Below are 12,234 nucleotides of genomic sequence, written 5' to 3'. Positions count from 1 at the left end.
TCTCCTTAATTAGCACACGCAGAGCATCTCAGCTCTAGGTCCTTCCTAGGAGACAGGCAGGAGGGCAGCTCAGTGTGGGTCATTATTTAATAGGCCATTTGCCTACATAAACTGTTCACTGAGGCTGTTAATTCGTGCCATGCTAAAATTCTGAACAATAATTTCAAACTAAAATGTTTATCTTTAATTCCCTTTTCAGCTGGAAGCAGCAAAGCATGTGCATCTGCTCATCCTCTGCACTAGTCAAGTGAAGTTCTACTAAAAATGCTTCTGTCAGGGCACATCTCATAAAACTGCTGGTCTCAAAGGAAGCACTTCAGAGCTTAGGAGAACAGTTGCAGTGAGTTTTAGAACGTTTCATGTGCAGTAGCCACTCTGTGCCATGTCTATGAGATCTTTTGGACATTAATCATTTGTTATTTTTGATTGCTATACTAAACACTCAAGAAGCAATTTTTCCATGCCTAACATTTTTTTAAGTCTTTCAGGTGTGAGTATTATTAGCACCATGTGCAAAGTTTCACGGAAACTGAGGCACAGTGGACTAATAGGCACCCTGGTCACAGTTCCAAGTCCTCACTTAGTACCCAAAACATTCATGTTGTAGGTTTTTTTTTTAAATAAGTGTTATATTAATCAAAAGTGCATAACTGTATTCTAACAAAATGCTGAAAATTGTAAAATAAGCCACAGCTTTCAGTTTTTTAAGTCATTCTGGCCATAAACAATTGACGAACTGTCGTGGAAACTAGGAAGACCCAAGTCTTTGTCTTACCTCCAGTCTGTCTGTCCGCATTAGCTTCTGTGCGGCAGCTGCAGCAGCTGCTGGCACTGGAACTCCAGGATTCCCCGTGACCAACATTGGTGCAGTGGGCAAGATCTCTGCTGGAACCAGGCTTGGGGAAACCGGCCCCAGGTAGGGATTAAAGGCTGCTGATGCATTGGTGGCTAAGCTTGGTGCAACTGAAAACATTGGCTGAAAATTAAAATAAAAAGCAAAATTTAATGGCAAATTCAATTCCAAATTGGTACTTTACTTTATACAACTATCATTTGCTCTTCATCTATCATTCATTCTTCATTCCTTCACTTCTATTTAATCCTGTCTTTAATTTAGTCCAAGAAGGTTTTAGTAAAGAGACAACCGCTGGGTCATTGTTTTTCGCAAATCTAGCAAGCAGACTATGCATGAACCCCTCCAGAGGGTCTCAGAAGCTTGGCATTGAAAATACTTGGGGTTCTGTCTTGAATAGCTCAGCACAGCCACTTGTTTGTGGTCAAAGATTCTCTACCTTGTTGTGACTCAATCCTAGAAACTTGTCTGAGACACACATTGTGTACTTGCTATGTCAGATACATGTGAAAAGATTGTTGCCACGTGTTAACAGATTATAAGGGCCTATCACTGAAGCAAACACAGAAGTCCCTGGGTATCACTGAGTCCCACAGTCAGCAAAGCTTGTGGGCTGTGAGAGAGGTGATAAAGCACAGAAGAGATGATAGCATTTGGCCTAGTCACCTGGTGTGGGTTTCTCAGAATGATCAATGTTCTGAGTCCCGCACATCCTTTATAAGCCATTCAGCAATGAATCAGCCTCACTACAAAGAGAAAAATCTAGAATGGGAAGACTGAAATAGAACAGTTCCCAGGAAATGCCACAGAATAATTCAAGAAGTACACCTGGCAGCACAGGATGGCTGTCAGCAGACAGGACTGTAGACTTCTTTGGTAGAAGGTAGAAGGAGATGTAGGTTACTTCTGTTATGCAAATCTGAATGCTGTGGAAACACATCTGGTCTGGAATAGTTGCGGAAGTCTATTTTAATAGTTTGTCCGGGGTATCAAGACAGAATTTTCAATTTTACTGATTACAGATATTCAAAAATTTCAAGTTTTAAAATTTAATGCTTTGTGTAACAATTATCCCCTGTCTCTCTTTGTGTGTCCCTGTCTTTTTTTTTTTTTCACTCTCTCTCTCTCATGGAAAAATGATACATATAACTTAAAGGTAATTCTTAACAGTTTAGTGTCTTTATCTGGTAGTAAGAAATAGATCCACATGTATACTAATGTGACTTTAGACTAAAGTGTTGCCAATCCCTTTCTCTGAGAGTAAGAAGTTAGGAGATACCAGAGTATAAGAAGATTCCAGAAAGCTTTGCAACAGAACTTTGTGCAATATCAGATATACATTGCAGATGTTAGTCCTATAACATGAAATTAAACAATCTGTCATCTCTATAGTTTTTCTGTGATATTATACACGCAGAGGAATACAATGAAGTTCACTTAGTCCCTGCCACAGAAAGCGGTAGTTCTCACTCTGGGTGAATGTGACTCCCTGGAGACATGTGGCAAAGTCTGCATTTTTTTTTTTTTTTCACACTGAGTGGTGCTACTGCAATTAATGGAGGAAAGCCAGGGATGCTACTATGTGCAAATGACACTCTTTCATATGAATGCATAGGGTCCCAAAAGTTTACAGCCATGGGGATTGAGCACACATCCTACATGACACCTCTGCACTGCAAATTCATTTATTTCTACTAAGAATATGAAAGACAGAATATTTGTATATACTCTGATTCACTGAGAAGAATTTACATCATAGCATAGTTCACACTGATATTTTCAAGCTAAAATAACTAGTACTCCAAGCATGTGGTTTTGAATGCCACGCTTGGTAACTCTGACAGGTCCATGACCCTTGTCTAATGAAGTAGCCTAAAATAAGACCTTTGCCCCCAAGCCCATAACCCATCTCAACACAAAACAACTGACGCCAGGGAGTAGAAAATTTCTATGTGCTAGACTACTAACAACCAACATCTGTATCTAGAACTGGGTCCAGTGGCATCTGTCTCTTAACACTCCCCTGAACAGCAGCTGACTTTAGGCTTTTTCCTTGTGTGCTAGAGGCCAGGGCAGACCATGATGGGGCAGTCCTTCATGGTGATCACACATGAAACTTCAACTTCTGTCCGAGAATGTTCTATCCAAATTTGTATTCTGTTGCACAGAGTCAGATACACTGCATGGAAACTCAGCCAGACAACCGCTGCAACCAGCTAGGACTGTTACAAATTTAGCCGAGTTCTAACAGATTGGACACTAGTTAATATCCTTTCTTTTGCATTCCATTACTGTAAATTAAAATGGGTTTCCAGAAAGCCCATTTGGTACTTACTTCAGAAAGTTACTGAAATGTTTATGTCACTGTACAATATATAACTACTTAAGGCAAATATTGTATTCATAAAGATCTGGTGACCACGGCCCCTTCTGCATTGCTGGAGCTGTCCTGCAGAGGGTGCATAAAATCACAAACACAGGGATTGATTTACTGGTAGTTAGAGTAGCCCTATTTTCTCTGAAGTACCGATTGGATAATGTCTAACTATGCAACTTGTATATTTGATACTAAGTGCATCCTTCTAATAGTGTCTTATGCTTATGTTAGTTCCAAAAAGCCATAAAGAAGGTTGGTTTAGCATTACCTTTTTTCAAGGTCACTGTAAGTTACTAATTCCAGGGCTGTTTATTACTTGTTTGTTTTAAATGAGACATTCTGCTTATATTACAATAATCAAGCTTCATTATAACTGAATATATTGTTCAATTTCACATTATGATCCTAGCTAACTACACAAACATGATTATTACTAGTAATTCCCTATCTGTGTGCCAGCACTGTGATGAATGCTTTACTTATGTTATATTTAATTTTCTAATATAAGGTTTTACTTCCTTTGAACTTCCGTGGGTGGGTGGGATGTTAGGAGAGTAAGAAGATATCTTTTAGTTCCCTTCTAGGTCCTTACAATACGGAACAGCGCCTGGCCTACCATAGGCGTTCAATGAATGACTCGCCACTCTGTCAGGGGATAGCATTATATTTATTGCTAAATGCTCACAAATTTTAAGTGTCTATCACTACCCATGAATGAATGGAAGGGAAGGGATTGGACGCATTTGAGTCTCATACCAATCTGGTTTAAAGTGGCTCTCACATAATGACCAAGTGCAAACTAAAATTACCTGGAGGACTATTAAACTGTGATTTCCCAGGCCACTCCTTCTTGCTTGAATTACAGGAAAGACATCTAGGGTGGCAGTACTTTTGAATGCTTCTGGGTAATTCTATTCCCATGCATTTAAAGAAATAGGTGTCCCAGACAGAATTCTGCCTAAAAATGGGCACACTTAGATGCAGGCAGAGTCGATGGCCGAACTCTGCCAAGACAGGGTAAGCAAGTCCTCAATAATTACTGCCTATCAAATATGTCTGGCAGCTATATTGGGCTAGGGGGATGAACATGACGCTTTAACGTTAGAGAGTGTTGGGTGACTGTTCAAGCAGTAAATTGTCTCAGTCATTTTTTTTTTTTTTTCATTTGGAAGCTGCTAACCTGTACTTCTAGTTCACTCAGAAGGAATTTAAGTTCTATTCCTTCTCAAGTCTATGATGGGGTTTAAGACCAGATAGTTTAGTCTTACAATCAAGTTTAGTTGGTTAGGGGATAAGACTTTTTTAGATCAAGATAGATGATTTAAGTTAATAGAGATGAGATATGATAGATATCAATTTTCATTCAGAAATTTGGACCCAACAAAGTAGGAAGGATGGTTGCTTTGGGCTTGACAAATGCAAATGGCCAAATCACTATGAATGTAACATTCATATAATTCATGATTGTCTCGTGATTCTTCCTGCTACAGTTTGTCTGATTCATGTGTAGTAATATAAATATATTTGTTAAAAAAGAAATAAATAGGTGTCCTTTACAAATTGGACATAAGGTTTCTAAAGAGACAAGTTTCTCCATGGCTCTCTTTCTATGACTATGAGTTTCCATCCATACTGGGTGTTCCCAGCCCACCTGTCTAACTCCTAGATATGCTAGGAACCAGAACACTACCAATTGAAGTTTTCCCAGTAGAACCACACCACTTCCTTGGTTCCGTAGAGCCTACTCTCACTTGACTCTAGGACTAATACCTAAGCCACCCATGTTTCTCCGCTTCTACCACTCAGCAGCTGACACTGTTCCCACTCCAGAGATTACTGCGTAACATAGCCATTACAGACTTGCTAACTGATTTTCTTTGCCTGAAAAAGTAGTAAATACATTATTTATTTTCTAGCACAGATATCTAAATACCAAAGATATTTAATTATATATTTTTTTCTACCTCAGAATTTAGTTACTTTATAATGGATATTTAAAAGCCTAAATTTGTGTTTCCTAATTTTTATAATAATCTTAAGTATTACAATTTTTATTCTGTAACACTGCAAACATCATAGGGTTGTTTATTTTAAAACACTGAAATAGTATTTGTTTTTTGAAATGGAAGGGCCATATATAAGAATGCAAAATTTATCATTATGAGATTTATGAAACAGAAATTCTAAAACTCAGATTTTCCAAGAATGAATGCATGTATTCACATGTATGCTTAGCAGAATGTGCCTGTATATGTTTAGTAGAATGTGCACACGTGTACATGTGTATGTTCAGTATAATGGTTTCAAATGAACACAGGTCTACTCCTAGAGTTCAGAGCCTGGTCACAGACTGCTTGAAAATTCACAGACTCACTGATGCACGGCAGGACAGATGACCAAGTCAATAGGAATGATGGAGATATATTTTTCTAGAGAAACTAGAATGAAACAGCCTTATCATTTGTCATGAAGTGGATAACCAGGACAGTAAGGCACAAGAGTACTGGCAAATTCTAGGTGTTCCTGGAAGTGTGACAAATGATGACTTCAAAGCATTCCTCATCCCACTGCTAAGAAACATTGGGAACATGAAAGGTAGGTAAAACCAAGGTGACAAGTGAAACAAAGCCACTCTTGAGACGTGAACTAAATCCAAGAACTTTGAATTGCACTCCCCTTCCCTCCCTCCATCCCTCTCTCTCTCTCTCTCTCTCTCTCTGTCCCTCTCTCTCTCTGTCTCTCTCTCTCTCTCTCTCTGTGTCTTTCTCCCCTCCCACCCCCATCTTTCTCCCCCTCTACTCCCCCCCACACACCAGATTCATTAAATGCCTGGGATCTCTATGCAGGTTATATGGCTCAAGGTGTTGGTGTGTGCCTGAGGAACAGTTGCGCCAGGAACTTTGTCTAGGCACCGATAACCCCAAGTGAAGCCGGTGAGGACTCACTAATGGAACTCCTTAGCTCATGTCCAGTTCTCTGTTCCCACTGACTACACAGATCTCTGTGTAATGCAGACAGCACGTGAGGACAGAGTTTCCAAAGAACATCTTCCTGGGCCCTAAAGGCATATTCCAGATGCTTCCAGGTTGTCATCCAGAAGATGCAGCCCAGAGTCAGAGAGATTGTATGCAAATTTCTCATTACCATGATGTATCACATAAGGAAGAATGCAGAAAATTTTCTTTAATTTTGAGAACTAAGTGCTATAATCTCATTTATTCTCAAAGTCATATACAATACAAAGATTTTTTAAATAAAAGATCACTTATATTTTTATATGAAATCTTAATGCCAAGTATAGCAAATGTCAAAATTCTATAATTTATTGTGCGAACATTCATGAACTAGACATACAAAGAAATTCCCTTTATTACACCCAACTCCTTTTTTTTTTTTTTTTTACTAATCCTGTGAAATGAGAATGATGTTAATATAACTTTAAAGACTTTCTAGACCATGTATTTAATATTCAGTCAGCAAAAGATCCAAAGTTGTTAGCCTGTTCACTGCATGTTTTTACCACATGAGCTTCTACACGTGGCCAGGCTTGGTTAACATTAGCTGTGCAACCTGAGCAACATAGTTAACCTCCCTGAACCTCTGGGCCTTAATTTCTATTATGATAATGTTGCCTCCTCACAGGAAGGTTGTGAGATCAGCATATACAGAACGTGCTGGGTACAACAGATGCCAACAAATTGTTATAATTATCTCAAAAACTTTATTCCTTTTTAATAGGTATACTGCGTGAAAACAATCTAATGAAAGCATGAACGTCCTAAATTCCTGCATTAATCAAATTAGCAGCATGTCATGGTCTGGTGGTACGGTGACTGTTGGTTAACAGTCACCTCAGTTGCCTTGGAAATACTCTGCTGACAAGTGCTGACACTGCAGCTCATTTGAAGCTGCCATTTCTGGCTTGTGCCCTGGCTCTGAGTTATAACTCTTTCCAACTTCAGGGAAGAGTCTGGATTAGAGAGGTCTGGGCAATTCCTTCCTTCCTTTTTTTCTGTCCTGTCAGTTATGAACCTCTTTTGGACACGAGGAACACAATACTGGCTGCATCTAAGTTTGCTTCCATTTTGTTCCACCGCTGTCCCCTCAGTGTTCCATACATATATGTTCATATTAGGTTTGGGGTTAAATTGACTGAGCCCTGGGAACTAAAATCTTGTAATCTCTCTGACTGCAATCTTTGTCTCTCCTCATTGGTTCTGATCCCCAATGTTCTGATACCGTGGGTTGTGCCCACAGAATTCCCATGTTTATACCACTTCTGCCTGATCTGTGTTCAATGTTGCACTATGCCCTCAAACACTCCTATGTGTGTTCAGAGCCACAGTCCTCCTCTCTGTTAGTGACAGGGCATCTCACAGCTCAGTCTTACTCTCTATCTGTACCCCATACTGAAGTTCCAGCGAACACCTGGTGATGACCATCCCACTTACTTCTGTATTCCTGTGTCATTAGCCTTATCAAAACCAGGCTGACTATAAAGAGGATCAAAAAGTCTCAGGGGAGGTTTTGAAGGCAAATTTCCTGGATTAAAGCCTTCTCCACAGTCATTACAGTAAAAATGCTTTAGGTCTGAATAACTAAAATGATTTCAATACTTATTACAAAAACATCATCCTGAATAGAGAAGGCTTTTCAACTGTGGTTTCACAATACCTTTGTAGAGGGTAATTCCCACTGAAATGTAACAATGTGAGGGGGAAATTAACATAACACCTGCACTCATAACTAGTACAGATAATTACTTTGTCTAAGCAGAATTTTTTAAACAAAGCTACCAGAAATCTAAGTACTGATGGTTTCAGAAATCTATGATGTAGTGACTATGTAAACACCAATGTCACTAGCATTTCAGAGACAATGCAGTTCTTGGAAAATTTGTCCCAAGGCTAAGCATATATGACCCTGGACCAACCATGCGCGTAGGAGTTAAGGACAAGGTCAGGAGATGGGCTAAAACTTCCCAGAGAGCTTCGTGGACCATGGCAGGGACTATGCTTCTCCATCCTAGGTGTACACTTGCCTATATGAAATGTTCTCTGGGTCTCAGAGAGCACAGAAATCAGTAAGTACAATTTACAAGTTTTAGTGGAAAGAAGGACCTCACTTCAAGGAGAGGCGAACATATACACTAAAGTAGAAACAGTCCCAGATCTTTGAAACCATACACGAGGACCAAATGCAGGAGAGTTATTTTCTTTTAAACTGAATTTTCTGTAAGAAAAAATGATTATATAAAACATTTTTAACTAAATAAAAATATTTATGTTATCACCATAAAGACATACAAAATTAGGAGATGTCATAAAAAAATAAAGATATCACATTTTGAGCCCCCAATAATGTAATAAAATAAAAATCAGATTAAAAATGATAGAGAATTAATTATAATATTCTCTCACCTCGACTGTACAGTATTGATAATTGGTATCACTGCCGGTGTAATATGGGGATCCCTCCCACCTCGAAATGCAATCCCCCCCTCTTTTTTGGAATGATTGTTGCATTAAGTTCTAAGAGAGAATAATAATTACATTGAGTTCAGGTGTTAAAATGTATTAGGAAAAAAATCAGTTAGCACGCATGTTACAATTAACAAGCTAGAAAAACATGTGTTCTCATGACCTTATAACAGTTCAAAATGTTACCGATAAATTAGTCAGACATATTCTAATCGCTATAAATTTCATTACTTACATAAATAATTTAGGATTTCTATACAATAATGAACATAAACACCATTTCAACAAAACATTGCCTATGACATAAATAAGATTATTAAAGTCATTTATCACATGCACATCACATCTAAACACTTAAAGAGATATTTGTATTCATAAGCAAGTTACTCACACACATGGCTAGGAAAATACTAAGTATGATCACTCAAATCTTATCAAAATTAGATTTTTAAAAAATGTTTAGCTATTTTTTCAAAGGCTCTTGGAATTCTGACTTTTCAATTAGTTTCTTCTGATGAGACTTCCAAGCCTGTGGTTATAACTCAGCATTGTGATAAACTGCCTAGCATTTGTGAATACAAAGTAACTTCAAATTGTTTTTCACCAAGTCTCCTTTTTGAGAAAGAACTACGGGGTTCTCTTCAAGGAGAGAATAGAGAAAGAAACAGCCTCAAAATGAAAGACATTTATCGGTTTTCTTTTTTTGTTTTTAAGAAAAGCATCATTTTCACCTTTAAAGGTAACATAGAATGTATTTTAATTAAGCTGAGTTTGATGTCTCTTTGAACAAATACGAGGTTAACATCTGCAAAGTGAATGATGAATTTTGAAGAGAGTTTTAGGGGAGACAATGCAAGACTGTTAATGACCACAGTCCTTTGGCATGAAGGTAAGTAACCTCACAGGGTGAAAATACTAGGCAGTTGCTACTGCTGCCTCTGTTTACATACAGTCATGGCTAAGCACAGACACGGGACACTGGCCACACAGACAGGGACGCGGTTGGAAGTGTGCTCACCACGGGCTGCAGTGGGGCCCCAGGCATCATGGCATTGGCTAACTGCATTTGCTGGGCCAACATGGCCATGTTCTTCTGTTGAATCAAGTTATTTCGTCCATTGATCTCCAATTGCGTTTTTAAGTGTGGGGGTGGATGAAGATATTTGCAGTTCTCCCTGGAGCAACGACCCTAAAAGACAAAAGAAGCAAGGACCACTGTTAAATAGAATAAAATTAGTGAACTGTAGAAATGATATCTAAATAAGCCATCTACATCCATGATTTTTTTCCTACAATTTATCATTCACAGCATTAAGGAAAAGTAACGAATTCAGTCCCTAAGTTATTATCAAAATGAGGATTTAAGACATTTGGAAAAGTTTAAATGGTGAATGAAGTTTCTTCGATTCAACAATGTCAGTGTTACTATTCCTTTAAGTTTTAAAGCTTACTGATTTCAAAGTAAGACTAAGCCACAGAATGTCAAGTAAAGCACCTTGAATGCTGGCCTCAACTTCATTAGCATCATGAAGAATCAGGAAAGGTTATCACTGGTGTTTAGGTATACTGAGTTCAAACAAATTAGCTTAGAAGACTAACAGAACATTGCTTCTCCAGGAACATGTCTCCAGCTGGACCCCACCACAAATAAAACGAGGACTACTACAAAGCTTTCAACAAGCCCCATGCATTCGGAATTTTATGGCTGAAAAGAGAACTACCTTGTTCTCACAGCAATTTGGGGTTTAAAGGATAATCAAATACTGGTGAGAAATGAGACTTTAACCTTTCGAGTACTGTCTCATGACCCCGACACTTTGAAAATAATCGGAAATGGATATGCTCATCCTACAAAGAGCCGACAATGACAAAGGCAGAAGCAAAATAAGTCAGTAAAGCACACTAGCTGTAAGTACGCTTATCCAGGGCTGAGTCATCGGAAGCACTTATTAAAGCCCATAATAGGCCAAAATGTGGGAAATACTTTACCCACATTGGCTAACACACTTTGTCAATCAAGCTCAACAACCACTTTAGAAACTTTTCCACCAGAGAATGTAATCAGAACTGCTTGTTCCTTTGTAGGATACAACAGATTAAGCCATCAATAACTTTCTTTACTGTCTTTCTATAAAGAAGTAAATTCTGTTCAATTTACTTTGCATAAATTGACTGGTGTTTATGGTAAAATCTGTAACAATTTGAAGCCAAAGGCTCTATTTAGGTTCTTATCCTCTAAGTTTTTTTTTTTTTTTTTTTTGACAAGTCTCTATACTGTGTGAATAAGGACACTGCCTTTGAGTTTAGGACTGTGAGCAGCTACAGCTTTTTGAGTCATTCTCATCACTGTCATAAAGAACAGATGGCCATTTGTGATGCCTATTAGCATATTAAAACTAGTGCTGGTCCCCTGGCTTTCTCAGTGGCACAACTACCTGTGTCTTTTCAAAGCTCTCCCAATCCCAGTCCCTACCTAAACTTCTCCAGTGCAGGCGCCTCTTATTCCCATATAACCCTGCCATTTTGGTCACATATTTGCTTTGCCCTCACTCTTTTGTCTCTCTCTCTCTCTCTCTCTCTCTCTCTCTCTCTCTCGTTCTCTCTCTCTCTCTCTCTCTTCCTCTCTGGGCCTCCTTTGCCCACATTCTTGTTGTCTTCCTCTCTTGCTCCCGACCCGCCTCGTTGCCAAGACCATTCGGCTGGCCAGGCTCAACCTACCACTTTCTCTCCCTGCTTCTAGATGCCCCTGGCTGTGCTCTCCCTCATATCTACAATAAACACCTTCTCCTTAGCCACACCCTGGAGTGGTCCTGTTCTCAATTTATGCATCTGATGGCCAAAACCTCAGTTTGTAGAGTCACCAGCTGTGCAAACTACAGAGGACACTAACTTCTTTAATCCCTGAGCTCTTTGCCCAGTACAGCAGGGTTATAAACACATCACCCCACACAACTTAAAGGCATTATCAAGCGGAAGTAAATACAACACTGACAGGAGATAATTTTCACATTATGTCAGCTATGGCTCTTGGTTGATTGGTCCACAGAGACACCAATATTTTCATAAAATGGCTTATTCCATGTAAAATAATCATGCTTGATATATGTTGATTTCACTTGAACATTGTTGGCTTAAAGGCCTCTCAGTGAAAAAACAACCTCAAAAACACATGACTGGCCAAAATAAATAAGCTCCTTAGTGCCACACAACCTGCTTTCAGAGCTCCCAGGGTGAGTTCTCCCGGGGATGGAAAACATGTTTCAATACAAAGAAGAGCTTGGTCGTAAAACTGGTTTTCAGTCTGTGGGTCATCTGAGACCACCAGAAAACACAGATATTTTACATTACAATTCATAACAGTAGCCAAACTACAGTTATGAAGCAGCAATGAAAATAATTTTCGGTTAGGTGCCACCACAACATGAGGAACTGTATTAACGGGTCACAACACGACGAAGGTCGAGAACCCCTGCTCTAACAGAATTTCCTGTTCTCTGTATCTCCACCTCATATTTTTCACTAAA

General features: G+C 38.9%; 1 protein-coding gene across 25 annotated transcripts in view; it reads right to left on the bottom strand.

Annotated features, from left to right (window-relative positions):
* Nucleotides 1-12,234, bottom strand: part of Mbnl1 (muscleblind like splicing regulator 1) — a 177,438-nt gene that overhangs the window by 26,732 nt on the left and 138,472 nt on the right. For 20 of the 25 annotated variants that reach the window (XM_051157231.1, XM_051157228.1, XM_051157211.1 and 17 more), the window contains 3 exons: nucleotides 9,729-9,899; nucleotides 8,651-8,761; nucleotides 776-976 (listed from right to left, as the gene is read on the bottom strand). In XM_051157231.1, the coding sequence (XP_051013188.1) occupies nucleotides 776-976; nucleotides 8,651-8,761; nucleotides 9,729-9,797 (381 nt within the window). In that variant the 5' untranslated portion in view covers nucleotides 9,798-9,899. The remainder of the gene's footprint in view (nucleotides 1-775; nucleotides 977-8,650; nucleotides 8,762-9,728; nucleotides 9,900-12,234) is intronic. The other 5 variants (XM_051157216.1, XM_051157218.1, XM_051157226.1 and 2 more) reach the window with 1 other exon arrangement.

Source organism: Acomys russatus, chromosome 15, assembly GCF_903995435.1.
Source record: "Acomys russatus chromosome 15, mAcoRus1.1, whole genome shotgun sequence".
NCBI classification, from domain to species: domain Eukaryota; kingdom Metazoa; phylum Chordata; class Mammalia; order Rodentia; family Muridae; genus Acomys; species Acomys russatus.
The sequence above is the reverse complement of the archived record's forward strand: the minus strand, read 5'-3'. Positions and strand labels throughout refer to the sequence as shown.